We start from the raw sequence: 18,321 nt of genomic DNA, 5'->3' as shown, positions 1-18,321 counted from the left end.
GTTCACGATATATATGCACGAGCGATAGCCAGTGCATATATGAAGTGGACTGGTCAAAATCGAGTTGCTGTTACATCATAACAGTATATTGAAATTCTGGCGCGGAACGTGAAAAACGGATTTTTGCTTAAGCTGAGAGCTCGCTAGTATGCCAGCCGTGGTATATCGCCAATATACCACGGTTCCTTTCGCGTCTCGACCAATCAGATCGCTGTATTTGCGCCATCAATATACTGGTGTCATGTTTCTATAATTTGTACCGGTTACTGTAAATCTTCATTCTAGTAATTCACCAAATTTCAACATTTCGCCACTTGGGCTTGAATTCTCACGATTTACCGTAGGTGTAATTCTTCAAAATTGGTAGCAAATTACATTTTCAAGTCTCTTTTGTTTAAAGAGGAAAATAAAGTTTCGAGCGCAACGTTAATTTCCCAAGGTCAGCCTGATGGCTGCCTGGGGCAACTCTTAGCTCCGAGAGCCTGGAGATATGCTCACTCCAAGGCCCCCAAAGTCCGACCTCAAATTTACAATACTTTGTCGACAAGAAAACTTGCCAACGCTAGTTTCACAATGATTAATACGTAGTATGCATGAGACATGTCACAACACCATTGTTTTAAATCCAAGCTGTGAAAATATGAAAAGCGATACTTAACAGCTACAGTTCTGATAAAAGTTCGACTACTTTGTCTTTCTATTGTCCTACCTTGCGTGAGACATTTCATGCATAATCATAGGAATTCACGAGACACGCGGGTGCCTGGAATGGCGCTGCCATTGAATTTAAACAGAAGAGACTTGAAAATGTAAATTTGCCGCCAATTTTGAAGAATTACACCTCCGGCAAATCGTGGGAATTCAAGCCCGAGTGGCGAAATGTTGAAATTTGGTGAATTACTAGAATAAAGATTTACAGTAACCGGTACAAATATAGAAACATGACACTGGTATGATATAATAATGATTATATCATACCAGTATATTGCTATCGTACAAATTTTGTGAAATGCTCGAGTACAATATCAACTACTTCAGACTCAATATCGGCTGAATCAAAACTTGAGCGTTGTTGCAGTTTCGATATTCTGGTGAATATGATATATTACCTTAGACTTCTTTACAACACTGTTTTGTCACGTTCAGCTAAGTTTGAGCTCAGTGGTTTCAAGAAATGAAAGTGCAATGCCTTGTTATCTTCTTGTTTGTGTGGTATCCGTTTCGAAGTGTACAGGTCTTGGTATCCATGTCTTACAATTTTACTCAACAAATATTGCAGGATTTATCCGAAAACATTTGCCACAAGGCCGGTAATTCATATCACATGGCGTCCAAAGTGTCATTAAGGTAGCTGAAATGTTCCTATGTTTAAACATCCAGCGACCCGAATTCCGTTGACTGGTGTACGATTAGGGTAACCTTAGCTTGTACACTGGTCAAAATTTTGTTTCGAACGGTCCACGGAAAACTTGAGATATAAAGGGCCAAACTAGCGCTCTGAATGAAGATCTTGCAAAATTAAAGGCTCACTCACTCGTACTCTTGAGGTGGGTCTCACAACGAAACTGATTACGGCTCAATTATATTACGACCGGCCAAGCTCATGTGATTTTTGAATGAACTTTGTGCTATTCTTACTAAAATATCACAAACCCGTGGGCTTTGAGGTCTTCATAACAAAAAGATTGGCATTAATTTTCAACGGAACTATCTTCGCAAAGATACAGGAAGTGACTAAGTGGTCTATCGCCATATGAAATACATAGTGTGTCAATTAACGTTAACGAATAAATGACAGGTGTCTGCACTGTAAAAATAGTGGACGCTAGACGCGTCTTTACGCGTTCAAAATGTACATGTCGGTGTTCAAATTTGAACGGCTAGTGTTCATATTGTTAACACCAGTGTTCATAATATTAACAATGATGTTCTAAACTGAACACTATGTGTTAACAACCATCTCCTTCAAGTGTTCAAAAACTGAGCATCACAGAAATTTTACAATACTGTGAAACAATTAACAATCTTTTGTGTTTTTTACTTTACAATGGCTATATTAAATTTACTATTGCTTCACTGTCCGGTAAACGTACACGGATTTTGGTGTAACGAATTTCACACTAAGTGAAAAATATTTCCGGCCTACAATTGCTGAAAGCATATTTTTTCTAAAAAAGGAAGTATACAAAATAATTTTACACGTTTATTACGGGTTGAAAGTTCAAAAATTAGAAAGAAAATCTGAAAACCACCATGAACGTTTTAATTTTAACATCGGCGTGCAAGAGGCGTTCTACTTCTAAACACTTGGTGTTCAAGTTTGGTGCCTTTTTCCTATCCCATGATGCATCAAAACGGAAGTTGCGACATTTTTCTTGTAAGCGCACCCTGAAGTCGTGATCGTGCGGAAGCAAGACCAGAAAGGGTACGTTTCCTCTCCAAAATAGTAAAAGGTATTAGGGTATTAGATTTTGAAGCATCTATATCATCGTCCTTTGAAATTAATTGTATTGTACCTTGAAATAGCTTAACTACGTGAGGAAACCTTTTTTTCTTTCATGGCTGCTATACCAACAATTAGCTGTGACTACGCAGTGGTACTTTTGGCCATAGCCTATCGATCGATCTCACTCGGGTCAAGGGTCAACTCAACTCTGATGTAGCGATAACCCGTGACCTCAGCGCGATCGATACGCCTTGCATAGTACTGCTGCGTAATCACATCTAATACATGTCTTTTAGCAAACACAATCGCATGTAAAACATCAGTTAAACATCGTAGAGTATACAATGTATTGTTTCAGCATATGAGAGTTTGGCTATTTTATTTAATCAGTTGATGACAAGAAGCAGCAAATATTTTGTAACAGTATTGAAGAGAGGCACTGTATATGAAAGTCTCCGCTTTTCTTAACCTAATCAGCTCCTTGTCTTTCATTTAAAGTTTCATCTCGCCATATTACCTATTGTTGCATTTTTTCAGGATGTAAAAAGTTGGATTTAACTGAAAATCGAAGAGTTGTTATAGAAGCTGGTGGTACAGATAACGAAGAAGATGAGTGTACAGGTAGCTGTCTGGAAACAAGCTTGAGAACCTCAGTTCATCTCTAATGTACATTTAAACTTCCAAGGGTCAGTAACTGAATTTTGATAAATTTCTGTATTTTTCTTCTGAATTAATCTAAGCTTTGGTAGCATGCTATGATCAACTAAATGTTGCCGGAGAATAAGCTTTCACAGACGTGTAGTCTCCCTTATTTAAATTAAAGCTGAAAGCGACAGACCATTCAGAGTAAAAATGTCCGCTCAGAATTACTGATTTTTCTGAAATTTTCACTCTGAATTTTCTGTCACTTTCTGCTTCAATTTTTCATCCCCCCTTGCATCTGATGAAGGAGACTTCACGTCTTTGAAAGCTTATGCCCTTGTAACATTTAGTTGATCATGGCGTGCTACCAAACCGTAGATTATTTTGTATTGTAGCTCAACACGTCTCTTGTACTTAGCAACTGGTTTTTAGCTTTGCTGTCAGCTAAATAGGTGGATGTGTAGCATTGTCATCAAATTTGTATACATCCAAAGGTTTTTCTTCAAAACAGCCTGTACGAATCCTTAAATATTTGGATTAAAGGTCCTAAGGATTACCCTAATCAGATATGTTCAAATTATGATGAAATATGCAAATTTATATTTTTGAGGCTAATTTTGCTATTCTTTGGCAAAAATCTTCTTCTATTTTTCTGCCGTCTTCAATACTTGGTAAACATGTCCCTAAAATGACCTTAGTCAAATTTGTGCTAGTTGTGATGAAATATTCAAATTTTTATATTTCATGGCAATTTTTGTCATTTTTTGGTCGAAAAATCTTTAAAAAATCTCTTCAACACTGCTAATCGAACAGTTTTGATATTTAGGACATAGATCTCTACTGATAGTCGTTTTCAGATTGTTCAAATTATGCAGAAATTTGCAACATTGTAATTTTAGAACATTAAAGATATTTCAGACATTTTTAAGACATAAAGGGATTACCAGAATGTGATATATTCAAGTTATGATGAAATGTACATTTTTTCATTTTAAGGGTGATTTTTACCATTTTTGATAAAAAAAATTGTATAAAAATTAATAGCAGGTGACACCAGAATTTGAAAGGTCTTTATGAATATGTTTTAAATTTCTGAGAAGTATATTTTTAAATGTCACCCATTATTTCAGGGTTTATTTCAAGATATTACAAACAAACAAACTTTTTGTTTATGAAGGACTTTGTTGGACTAGGAAATAGGTTTTACCCTGCCAAGGACCCACTTTCCCCACTTTCTGCATGTTGTGCCTTACTGTGACACTTTGACAACTTGACATGTGTTTACTTTAGTGTGGACAACTATATACCATGTGCACCAGAGAAGCCTTGACTAACTTCTTTTTTCTTCAAAATTTACAATTGTCTATACAAGAGGAAATGTCTTTAAGAAACCATCTTACAAAAATGGAGTATGCATTTCATACATATACTTTTCAACACAATAAGTATGCCAAATTTTGAGCTTTTTCAGATTATTTTTGTACATTTTAAACAAGTATGAACATAAAACGTAATCCAAAATATGGTGATTTTTATTGCTTATGTTTTTGATAGGAAGGTGTTAACACTGTTGGTTTTTTCCCCTGACAAACTTTACATACAAATTGCAATGCTTATTTGCCCATTTCACAGTAAATTATTGTATTTTACTCTAGAAATGTTTCGTGTATTTTTAGAATAAAATAATTTTACTGGATATCAATGTCTGTAATGTTATTTCAAGGCTTGAACACCCCGTGAACGCCCAAAATTAAAGGTGTTCAACAAGCGCGCATCATGTGTTCTAGCCTTTAACACACTTATCGTTGAACGGCGTCCATGCGTTCAAAAAGTGTTACAGCCCTTTGAACGCGTAAAAGCGTTCAATTTTTTGAACACATTTCCTGTGCAACGTGTGTTCAGATATGGAACATCATGGTGTTCAATATAATGTCTGATGAACACGTAGCGTTCAAAATCTCCACACGTATGTTCAAAAATTGAACGTTGGTTGAACACGTAGTGTTAGATTTCTGAACGTCTAGAGGCGTTCAAAAAGTGTTACAAAAAGGCGTTTAATTGGTGTTCTATCCTTTAACACTTAACTTTACAGTGTGCAATTGAGACTATATATGGGGAGACTTTAACAAATTGCCATGTTGATATCTCAAAAAGACATGAGATAAATGATTAAAAACGCTAAAATTGAAGGATAGACCTCTTTCTCTACAGTGAGAACATTTAACCTAACATAATAACAAGATTTGCAAGCTTTGATCATTAGCGTTGGAACCACAAAATTTGAGCTGAAATTGTCAAAATAGGAAACTGTACAGGACGTGGGTAAAAATTATCTAAAACATATACTTCACCCGTAAGGCAAAACTTGCTGCGACAAAGAAAGATTGATGCGCATCAATAATTCAACAACTATTTTTCGCTTATCTTTATTGGTCAAATTGTGTGTCTCGTGTTCTTCTTCTAGGCGCGCTAAGTACCAAACATTTAAGATCCTTCAAAAAACAGTGGGAACCAACTCTAACTTTTCTGGTGACCTCACCTCGAGCACATTTGATCATTTATCAATTAAGGTTGTAAACATTTCCCGTTGGTGTTGGTATTAGTAGCAAATAACTGTCGTAAATCGTAAGCTTTTCATTGTGAAAACTGGTTTTATTAGCCTTTATCTTTGTCATTTGGAACACTGTTGAGCAGAAATTACATTTCTGACATTACTGCACATAGATAATACACTAGTTCTGTATGTTTGATTAAATGCTCGTAGCTCATATTTCTGGCGTTGAACTTTACCATAATTGATCAAAAGCTGCAGACAGCTTAAAGTGACACTAATAGAAATTTAGGACGGAAATTATCATCAAAAGAAAGATGTACGCGTTACAAATTTATAGGTAGAGGGACACCAAGATAGGACCAATATGATATGTATGATAAGCTGTAGGCAATATTGTGAGGTCATACCACGTTATCACCCCTTCGTTGGGTCGTATTGCCATGGGTGAGGATGCAGGCTGCGGCCCACTTCGTCACGAGTGATAAGATGACCAAACATGATGACATAGGATAATCTATCTATAGTATGTCCATGACCGCAATTTGAATGTGACTTTCCACGACATATTTCTGTATTATTCCGCTGAAGTGAGCGCATTTATTCCAGCACTGTTTAATGTGATCATTGAGGCCATCTTCGTGTCAGCGTAACTATGTTATGTTCATTCGTATACAAAGGGCTTATACCGCAGTATTTACTAAGTAAACTCATTCACTCAACTGGTGGGTAACGCTTACAGGGATATTACTTAAGTTTGAAATCACTTTCATAACGTTCAACTCATGTCAAAATACGGCTGACGTGACCATGCAGGGGAAATACCGTAACGACACTTAAAAGGCTGGATCGCAATTGGCAAGATGATTTTACTCTGGAAAACTCTACTCTCCATTGCTATACCACTCTACGGTTAAGTATTTGTTAACTTATCTGGCTCGTATTACTCTTAGACTACAAGATACAGCGACATATAACTAATAAAATCATAATTTCGTATACTCTGCACAAGTGCACAATTTTATTATTTTCAATCCTGCTTCCACAGGTTGACAACTTGTCTCCTGGTGGCTATAGGTAGCCAGAACGGCAACGGACGATCGACAATATCGCAAAAGTATGTTGCTTATCATATAGTTCGCTTAGCATGTTAGGATTAACAATAAACATATGTTCTGCAACAAAACAAAATAAAAGGACATGTCCTAAACACTGTCATCTCTTGTTTTTCTTATATCGCAACAGCCAACTTTTTTTCGGGATCGGACGTAACACAGAAAATGGAAAATGTTTGTTTTGTTATGATACTTATGTCGCCGTATTGGAACTAGTTCAGTCTATAACCACAGAGTCCATATGACTTGTAACACTGTCTGCATGGGACACACAAGTTTGCCTGATGCTATAGCAGTGACCTCATAAGAGTGTGTTGCCTTAATTATCCGTTAGAGGCTTTAATGAATGGAAGTGGTATCTTATGTCTCAATTTTTAACACAGAGTGCCAATCATTAGCTCTCATTTACAACCCTTGGCAAGGTCTATTTTGTCTTTATACAAGCAGAATTTCTGTCTGTATCACGTAGGCTTGATCAACACTAAAGTGGCCAAGGGGGTATAAAAGCTGATAATTTACGTTCCACATCAGAGGATACACCAAATATAGTCACACTCAGATGATTAATGTCTACGCTTAAATCCATGGTCGGGGAAGCGCTTCAACAAATTTTTAAAAACCATATATTATGTCTTGTGCATCCGCCTTTTCTTTATATATCTCTTCCTTTCGGTGTCTTCATGTTGAACGTAAAGGTTATTATACCACCTGTTGAAGGAAAGTCAATTAAGCATTTTGTTTAATTCGCTCTATATTTCGTTTGATGTGCAAAAGGATATGCTTAATGTATGCAAACTTGCAGGCATTTACACGTCAATTTTCAAAGTTTCTGAAAAAGTAATAATAATATGTGAAACTTATGAATAGTTTATATGTGATGCGTTTAAATAAAACTGTAACTGACCATAGAAATGGATCTGAATTAAGAGATTGTCCACAAATGCATATTTGGAGTATAAGTAGCACTGCATCCATTACTCCTGGAAGCCTGTAGAGCATGCGTTCATTTTGTAGGAATACCCAACTATTTCTCATGTTGCATGAAACATTTTGAGATAGCTCATTCCTTTAACACGGTACAACTGAATTCCGCTTTAAGCAGTACACTAAATCGTTTGTGTTTACTCAATTTAGTAGTATCGTACTAACCAGCAAGTGAACATCCCGCACAAAAATAAAAAAGACCAATCCATCCGATGCGTTCAGACAGGGTGCTAGCAAATAATGTTCCTGATACCGACGAAACCGTTACTGCAGTAAACAAAACGCCATAATTTGGCCCAGCGTTTTCTTCACCAAAGGACCTGCAATGGATTGGAGACATGCTTCAATACTCCACAGACGTTTAAATGCAAACAAGATTGGTTGTGCATAAATAATTCATAAGTGTTATGACAACGGTCAAATTACCATGTTCTGGCAAGTAAATCCGATACATTTTAACTGTATATGCACACGTTATCGGCAATGGGCGTCTTGCTGTCATCGAACTGCAGATCCTTTGGGTACAGCCTCATGACTATACTTTCTATTCGCTGTACTGGAAAACTTGCAATCGTCGACTCGTCGTTGACCGTGGAAATCAATTTAAATGGTTGTCGTTCCTCGGAAAGAAAAGGGTGATAGTCTATAATTGATCTTCAAGTCACTGTTTCCAATTCCTGTATCAGTCTCAGCATTGTACGGGGTCTGTCGCTCTTTGGACAGAATAATTGGAAAAGAGGAAGTTCATTTGTATTTCACTATCACCCTGTCGTCCACTCTTCCTCGATCTCCCTTTGATTTTTTAATTCCTTTCGTTCCTTTTATCTCTTCTTTGCTGATAACTAATGCATTAGATATAGCTTCGCTGCGATATTCACGATAAATAAGGCTATAGGTATGGTTGGTTTGTCAATTTAATACTGATGAACATCGGACACACGGGGAAAGTCAACTTGTGATCACTATCGGTACATGCTGCGGCTTCTGGCGCACTTCGCCTGAGTACCAACACTTTACCATAGCTCAATTGACCAGACAAACTTTTTGTTTAACGGAAACCGAAAAAATTCCCCCAAAAATGTATGTATTTTGCTATAATTTCAAGAAATCCGAATTAGGTAATTCCTACAAGCCTGCATACAAAATCAACCGGAGAAAGAGATTATTGGAACTTTGATGATTATTTTTGGAATATTGTTACGGCAAAAAAAAAACCAATATTGCCCCAAGATAAAGTTTATCAGATTTTCTTTTGCGATTTGTAAAAAAAAACCTGAATCATCCGGGCGGACCTTCCTACCAAATTTCTCAGAACATTTTGACCAAAAACATGAAAAATTGCTCCAAAATATAAAAATTACTACATAATTTATACATACATTACTGAAGTCAATCCAACAAATGATAATAACCAATTTCAAACCAATCGAATATTAAGCGGTTTTAAAGAAGATTATATTATAGCTTTGTCAATACCAGTGAATTTTGTGACGTCATACCCATACATTATTACTGATAATGTATTCCATTATTCAGCATTGCGGCCCCACAGCGAGCAAGTTTTGTTTTGGCAAACGAAAAAAGGACTGCGCATTTAAAAGAAGGGAAAGTATCGGATAAACCATGAAATACACAAAACCATAAATCTTGATAATGGTGCACAATATTGATAATAATGTTTTACTGAACGATTTATCACATTTTTTTAGTCCTCACGCACGCATTTGTCGTCTGTCTGGCTGGCGCTCAGCATGCAGTCCCCGTCCGATACGCTGGTTGTACTACCAAGTTTGTTGACAACATGGTTCGCTTCAGCTTCGTTACCGTATAGGTGAAACAGAACTCAGTACGTTTGCAAACTCCTAGACGATACTGGGTTTGACACATGGCATATTATGTATGTCAGTGGCCATGTAAACGATGCAAGCATGAAAGGCTACTCGAACCAGCCGTAAACGGGCCAACAACGGCAGCTTGCTGTCATCAGCAGGCGGTAGAAGTTGCAACTGAAAAATGACCTGAGGGCAGCGCTGCCCTCAGGGCAGCTCCAACATCTGCACAACATTCAATGACGTCACAAATTATTTGAAAATAGTCCCCGTCCGCGTAAGCGCGGCAAGTCATGGAAGTGCCGACGCACGCTGCAGAGAGCATACCTGCCGGGCATACCTGTAGTCGTACCTTACCCGGCACTGTGTCAGAACGATCTTTAGCTTGCTGGTGTGTTATTTCATAAAGGATGAAGCGTAAAGGTAAGTCAAATTTCCCAAGACAAGTTGAAAATACATAATATATCAACACGTTTGCCATGATCACACGGTCAACTTGCAAAAAGTAGTAATGCAAGGTGTTACTCCGTCATACCTCAATGGTCGATGGTACGTACTCTGATCGTTGATAGCTGCAATCATTGTTGCAGCGGTCGCTAGCAAGGCTTGATGACTTTGTACACGACTTTGTACGCCTTTTTACCATCCAATGTATCAGAGCTGCCCTTGGGGCAGACATATACATTCTCTATGCTATCTACCAATCTGCCCTGAGGGCAGCAATATATCAGAGCTGCCCTTGGGGCAGATATATACATTCTCTATGCTATCAACCTATCTGCCCTAAGGGCAGCAATATGTCAGAGCTGCCCTTGGGGCAGATATATACATTCTCTATGCTATGATCTACCTATCTGCCCTGAGGGCAGCAATGTATCAGAGCTGCCCTTGGGGCAGATATATACATTCTCTATGCTATCTACCTATCTGCCCTGAGGACAGCAATATATCAGAGCTGCCCTTGGGGCAGACATATACATTCTCTATGCTATCAACCTATCTGCCCTAAGGGCAGCAATATGTCAGAGCTGCCCTTGGGGCAGATATATACATTCTCTATGCTATCTACCTATCTGCCCTGAGGGCAGCAATGTATCAGAGCTGCCCTTGGGGCAGACATATACATTCTCTATGCTATCTACCTATCTGCCCTAAGGGCAGCAATATATCAGAGCTGCCCTTGGGGCAGACATATACATTCTCTATGCTATCTACCAATCTGCCCTGAGGGCAGCAATATATCAGAGCTGCCCTTGGGGCAGACATATACATTCTCTATGCTATCAACCTATCTGCCCTAAGGGCAGCAATATGTCAGAGCTGCCCTTGGGCAGATATATACATTCTCTATGCTATCTACCAATCTGCCCTGAGGGCAGCAATATAAGAGCTGCCCTTGGGGAAGACATACATTCTCTATGCTATCAACCTATCTGCCCTAAGGGCAGCAAATATGTCAGAGCTGCCTTTGGGGCAGATATATACATTCTCTATGCTATATAATCTACCTATCTGCCCTGAGGGCAGCAATGTATCAGAGCTGCCCTTGGGCAGACATATCCATTCTCTATGCTATCTAGCGATCTGCCCTAAGGGCATGAATATATCAGAGCCGCCCTTGGGACAGACGTATACATTGTCAATGCTATGTACCAATCTGCCCTAAGGGCAGCAATATGTCAGAGCTGCCCCTGGGTCAGATATATATAGATTCTCAATGCTATCTACCAATCTGCCCTGAGGGCAGCAATGTATCAGAGCTACCCTTTGGGCAGACATAGACATTCTCTATGCTATCTACCTATCTGCCATGAGGGCAGTAATGTATCAGAGCTGCCCTTAGGGCAAACATATACATTGTCTTTGCTATCTACCAATCTGCCCTGAGGGCAGCAATATATCAGAGCTGCCCTTTGGGCAGACATATACATTCTCTATGCTATCAACCTATCTGCCCTAAGGGCAGCAATATGTCAGAGCTGCAGCCCTGGGGCAGATATATACATTCTCTATGCTATAATCTACCTATCTGCCCTGAGGGCAGCAATGTATCAGAGCTGCCCTTGGGCAGACATATCCCTGATTCTCTATGCTATCTACCGATCTGCCCTAAGGGCAGCAATATATCAGAGCTGCCCTTTGGGCAGACTTACACATTCTCTATGCTATCTACCAATCTGCCCTGAGGGCAGCAATATATCAGAGCTGCCCTTTGGGCAGACTTATACATTCTCTATGCTATACCAATCTGCCCTGAGGGCAGCAATATATCAGACCTGCCCTTTTGGCAGACTTATACATTCTCAATGCTATCTACCAATCTACCCCAAGGGCAGCAATATATCAGACCTGCCCTTTGGGCAGACTTATACATTCTCAATGCTATCTACCAATCTACCCCAAGGGCTACAATTTATCAGAGCTGCCCTCAGGGCAGACATGTGTACATTCCCTATGCTATCTGCCGATCTGCCCTGAGGGCAGCAATATATCAGAGCTGCCCTTGGGGCAGATATATACATTCTCTATGCTATGATCTACCTATCTGCCCTGAGGGCAGCAATGTATCAGAGCTGCCCTTGGGGCAGACATATACATTCTCTATGCTATCTACCAATCTGCCCTGAGGGCAGCAATATATCAGAGCTGCCCTTTGGGCAGACTTATACATTCTCTATGCTATCTACCAATCTGCCCTGAGGGCAGCAATATATCAGAGCTGCCCTTTGGGCAGACTTATACATTCTCTACGCTATCTACCAATCTGCCCTGAGGGCAGCAATATATCAGAGCTGCCCTTGGGGCAGACATATACATTCTCTATGCTATCAACCTATCTGCCCTAAGGGCAGCAATATGTCAGAGCTGCCCTTGGGGCAGATATATACATTCTCTATGCTATAATCTACCTATCTGCCCTGAGGGCAGCAATGTATCAGAGCTGCCCTTGGGGCAGACATATACATTCTCTATGCTATCTACCGATCTGCCCTGAGGGCAGCAATATATCAGAGCTGCCCTTTGGGCAGACTTATACATTCTCTATGCTATCTACCAATCTGCCCTGAGGGCAGCAATATATCAGAGCTGCCCTTTGGGCAGACTTATACATTCTCAATGCTATCTACCAATCTACCCTAAGGGCAACAATTTATCAGAGCTGCCCTCAGGGCAGACATGTGTACATTCCCTATGCTATCTGCCGATCTGCCCTGAGGGCAACAATTTAGCAGACCTTCCATCAGGGCAGACATACATTTCTATCCTATCTACCAATCTGCCCTGAGGGCAGCAATATATCAGAGCTGCCCTGAGGGAAAAAATACATACAGCATTTGATATATGTATATATATCAGTGCTTCCCTTGGGGCATATATATACATTCTCTATGCTACCAACCTATCTGCCCTAAGGGCAGCAATGTATCAGAGCTGCCCTCAGGGCAAAAATACATTTTCTAACCTTACAGCATTTGATATATGTATATCTACCAATCTGCCCTAAGAGCAGCAAAATATCAGTGCTTCCCTTTGGGCAGACATATACATTCTCTATGCTATCTACCTATCTGCCCTAAGGGCAGCAATGTATCAGAGCTGCCCTTGGGGCAGACATATACATTCTCTATGCTATCTACCAATCTGCCCTTAGGGCAGCAATATATCAGAGCTGCCCTTGGGGCAGACATGTATACATTCCCTATGCTATCTACCAATCTGCCCTAAGGGCAGCAATTTTTCAGAGCTGCCCTCAGGGCAGACTTACAATTCTCCTATACCAATCTGCCGTAAGGGCAGCAAAATATCAGAGCTGCCCTCAGGGCAAACATACATTTCCTAACCTTACAGCAGTGGATAAGTGTATATCTAACATACAGCAGTGGATAAGTGTATCTACCAATCTGCCCTGAGGGGAGCAATATATCAGAGCTTCCCTCAAGGCAGACATATACTTTCTCAATGCTATCTACCAATTTGCCCTAAGGGCAGCATTATATCAGAGCTGCCCTTGGGGTACACATGTATACATTCCCTATGCTATCTACCAATCTGCCCTGTGGGCAGCAATTTATCACAGCTGCCCTCAGGGCAATCATACATTTCTTATCCTATCTACCAATCTGCTCTAAGGGCAGCAATATATCAGAGCTGCCCTCAAGGCAGACATTCTCTATGCTATCTATCAATTTGCCCTGAGGGCAGCATTATATCAGAGCTGCCCTTGGGGCACACATGTATACCGGTACATTCCCTATGCTATCTACCAATCTGCCCTGTGGGCAGCAATTTATCACAGCTGCCCTCAGGGCAATCATACATTTCTTATCCTATCTACCAATCTGCTCTAAGGGCAGCAATATATCAGAGCTGCCCTCAAGGCAGACATTCTCTATGCTATCTATCAATTTGCCCTGAGGGCAGCATTATATCAGAGCTGCCCTTTGGGCACACATGTATACATTCCCTATGCTATCTACCAATCTGTCCCGAGGGCAGCAATTTATCACAGCTGCCCTCAGGGCAACTATACATTTCTTATCCTCTCTACCAATCTGCCCTAAGGGTAGCAATATATCAGAGCTGCCCTGAGGGAAGACATATATTTCTATTCTTACAGCATTGCACAGTGTATTTACCAATCTGCCATGAGGGCAGCAATATATCAGAGCTGCCCTTAGGGCAGACATACATTTCTCATCCTATCTACCAATCTGCCCTGAGGGCAGCAATATACCATACATTTATGTTGTACTTCAAAGCATAAAATTCTCCCAAAGATGTTTGAGAAAATGACCCGAAGAAAGTTCAGGCTGTGTTTTTTTATGACAGCAAGTCCAATTTTGCCAGTTTGATCAAAGTGAACATATTGTTTTCATGAACTTTCTTTAATGTATATGCTTGACGAAATAATTGATATTTAAGTTGTTGCTTTGTTTTACAGATTCTCCGTTCCATGAAGTATCAGTTTTTGAAGGGAATTGCAAATAGGAGAATAGATGATCTCTTAAAATTAATTTCAGCTAAAGTTAAAATCTACTATAGGTAAGCTCAAATGTTATATACATGGATACTATTACCACAGACCATAGACAGTATAGTCTTCCCCCTCTACTGTCTATGCATGCACAGACCTTAACAAATTGACAAAGTTCTTGTGAAGTTACAGCTATTTGTTTCTCTGTTGTCTTCTTGATTTGTAAATTTTATTTAGAGGAATGAAATCAATATTTCTTAGGAGTGTGACACTTTCTTATCAATATTCTTCATTTTTTTTTCACCCAGTTCCAACTTTTTATCTATAGATCAAAACCCATTTTACATACAGCCATGTATCTTGTTGTCTTGTTTAGCCAAAGTTTTTAAGTTTAATACCCGGCTTAAGTCAAATGGAAATATAAGCCATATTAGGTTCTTAATGATAGTATTGTCCCAACACAGGTAACAGCCTGGTGGCACAAGTGGCCATGAACATTGGTCGTCACTTAGGTTAAGGGAAAGGTTACCCAGTGATCTGGTGTTCATCAATAAAATAATCTAAGAAAAAGTGGTGCGAAATCAGTCTTTTTTATTCCCTTGCAATTATTGATAGCGCATTGGGCCCTTTTAGAATTCTTTGGTTATAGGTAGAATGATGTAAGGGCCTAGTAAATACAATAGTCAACTGCTGGGGAAGCCCTATAAGCCTCAGTGCAGTGGGTATTACAAACTGAAGGCACTAGTGTGTTACATCACTTCCACTTGTAACCAGGGTCTATTAAAAGACACCATCGCAATATCACTATGTGAAAGTGAATAACAAAGACAGATTTCGCTCCAGTTTTTCATAGATTTTGTCTTGATGAACACAGAATTGCTGGGCGTCCTTCCCCTTTGACATCTGTGAATTCCATAGGTTTTACATGTGCTCATAAATATGTGTAAGGTTTCCGTACTGTGTGACGTCACACGTACCACTTGTGAAATGTGTCTCAACTGGTTTTCTACAGCAAAGTTTTCTTAGCAAATTGAGTATAATTTGAAGCCACAGTAATCAGGCATTGCAGGGATACGTTTCCACAATTCTGGTCTGTTTGTATTCAGGGTTTGTGGTATTACAGCGTATATGACATGTTCAACAAAAGTTTGATGCTGGGGAAAAAACGCTTATTTTTTTCAGATCTGACGCAAAATATTTTGCTCTCAACAGTATCTGTTTTCAGTCACAGACTGGAAACAGGTATTGTTAAAGGTGTCAATAACCTATACATTTGAAGTGTGATATGATTGGCTGTCACAATTATGCTCTCCTTTTCTTGCAATCTGGTGTTTCTTTGCATCAAAAATTGATGTAGTTAAGTTCACAGTATACTGTAGTTCCATTTTGAATCAAAATAATTCAGTAATGTAGATTTCAAAATGTCTGCAGGAAAATGTGTAATTTGTCTCTGTGAGATGCAAATAGGTTCTTAATAATATGCATGACTATTTGTCTCAACTTTCTGACACAAAAAGAAAGGTGTTCATCACTTGTTTGTCCATATGTCCTTTCACAAAGAAACCAGGCACGTTTCCAGACTGGTGGTAGAGAGACTGTGTTTCAATGCTGAATAATCTATGATTCATTGAACTGCATTGTCCTCATATCTGTCCCAGCTCTTAGGGACCGTTCAGTTTTTACGGCCGGGGGGGCCGGCAAAATCCAGGGGGGGTCATCGTAATTTTGGAATCCGCAAAGGGGGGGTCACCACATTTTCAAAAACATAATACCAACAATAAAGTTCACTTTATGCCATGGCCATGCTCGACCCTCTTTACCGGCCCACTACAATAAATATACATTATGTATTACCCATGACCCTCTTAACGGGCAGACGCCTTTGGCGGCCCACTCCAATTAGGTTTACTTCATGCAATTGCCATAATCCGACCCTCTTTACCGGCGGGCCGCCTGCGGCGGCCCACTACAATAAGGCCAAAGTAAGTAAATTCTTTGTTTTGCGTCCACTCTAAATGGGAAAAGGTACGCGTCTAAGCGGCTGAAAAACACACACAAGAAAATTAACACAATGTAATTTGATTGCAGCAAATAAAAAATTGTAACAAAATTTTAGTTCAGAAAAGCTAAGCGGCCATGTCCTAAAATTTCCTATTCAAATACACTGTGTTTTTTTTTATGAAAACCTTAAAAACCTAAGCGGGTTGGGACGCAAAACAAACAATTTAATTACTTTGGCCTAAATTGACTTTATGTAATACTCCACGGCAATCTTACTGTAAAATTCCCAATTGAAGCCGCGGCTTGTATTAGGAACGTTTTTGAGGGACCCCTGGGATCACGCACTGAATAATGGTAATGGCCGCGCGCCTTCAGCGGCCCTGTCCAGTAAAATCTACTTTATGCAATAGCCATGATCGACCCTCTTTACCGGCGGGCCACCTTTGGTGGCCCACTAGAATAAAGTTGACTTTACGTAATGGCCCATGACCCTCTTAACCAAAGGGCTGTCTTTGGCGAACCACTCCAATAAAGTTTACTTTATACAATGTCCATGGACATGAGTTGTCTATGGAAATGAAGTTAAAAATTGCCTTACAGTCGTCCTAATTAACAGACGTTTCAATGGATGTGGCTGAGAAGTTTGTGCACTGGCATCTCTGCTACACATATAAAGTGCGCCGCGTACCGGAGTTCAAATCCAAATCATGCGGGTAAATTTGACATATGGGTTTTGGTTATTTTTCAGGGGGGGGTCATCAATTTTTTTCGTCTGACAAGGGGGGGGGTCATCTTTTTTTCACAAAAAATGCAGGGGGGGTCTATATTTTTTTGAACACCAGCGACAAGATTTTGCCGGCCCCCCCCAGGCCGTAAAAACTGAACGCTCCCTTATTTGTCACTGCACATTCACTGAAATTATATGCTTTAATCATGTCACAAACTTGTATTCCTTGAAAAATTTGCATATGTGCATATAATTCTTAAAAACACTGCCCCCGCTCCATATTGTTTTCTCTCTGGCTAGATTATTGTGCACTTGAACTTTGCTTGTATAGCAATATCCATCCTGTCCTTTAGACACTAGAGGATACAGGACATACTTAGCTACAAAGCAAAGGCTTGTTTGAATACAAGAAATTATGCTGTTAGTTGATCATAGAATCATATTGTTAATTCTTCACGTGATGTGTAAATAATGTGTTTGTAGATGATAGTTTTACACACAAGGCTAGTTATTCATTCCAGGCATTTTCTATTTTTTTTGACATGAAACCAAATTGCTGAAATTCGCTGACATCATATTAGGTACCAGTGTAGTATGCACAAATCTTGTAAATGTACGATAACAATGCATTCACCAAGAGAGTGGGGCAAAATATTCATCAATGTCTTTGCTTTATTTTTTAGTCACCTTGAGGGGTTACAGCTGGCTGGCAGACTATCTAAAGTTAATAAGAGCAGCGAGGATGGTGCACAAAGAATGCTTGAATAGGGGTTTGACAAGCGTGTGAAGAAGACCACTACAGATGGTATTTTGGATGTGCCATCTGATGAAAAGTGTTTGTGTATACTAACATTGACCTGCATAAACATGTACAGTGAGCCCATGTATGCTGTATGTACAGCTGATGAAGTGTGTCAACAACCACAAACGTAGTGATGAGAAGCCGCTTCAGCTGACTTCAACAGACATGATCAGGGATTTGTTTGATTGGAGTTTGAGTGAGGATTTTGAGGATAGTCCTACATTGAACAGTTTGTTGGAAAAAGCTAAC

The 18,321-nt window shown here is 39.6% G+C and overlaps 1 protein-coding gene across 3 annotated transcripts in view; it reads right to left on the bottom strand.

The window, feature by feature from the left end:
• Positions 1 to 6,631: 6,631 nt before the first annotated feature.
• The window catches only part of LOC139134821 (apicoplast pyruvate carrier 1-like), a 29,411-nt gene continuing 17,721 nt past the window's right edge, over positions 6,632 to 18,321 (bottom strand). For all 3 annotated transcript variants that reach the window (XM_070701881.1, XM_070701883.1, XM_070701884.1), the window contains 2 exons: positions 7,904 to 8,058; positions 6,632 to 7,462 (listed from right to left, as the gene is read on the bottom strand). In XM_070701881.1, the coding sequence (XP_070557982.1) occupies positions 7,407 to 7,462; positions 7,904 to 8,058 (211 nt within the window). In that variant the 3' untranslated portion in view covers positions 6,632 to 7,406. The remainder of the gene's footprint in view (positions 7,463 to 7,903; positions 8,059 to 18,321) is intronic.

The sequence above is a fragment of the Ptychodera flava genome, chromosome 6, assembly GCF_041260155.1.
Source record: "Ptychodera flava strain L36383 chromosome 6, AS_Pfla_20210202, whole genome shotgun sequence".
Lineage (NCBI taxonomy): Eukaryota > Metazoa > Hemichordata > Enteropneusta > Ptychoderidae > Ptychodera > Ptychodera flava.
Note: the sequence above shows the minus strand (reverse complement) of the source record. Positions and strands in the feature narration are given on the sequence as shown.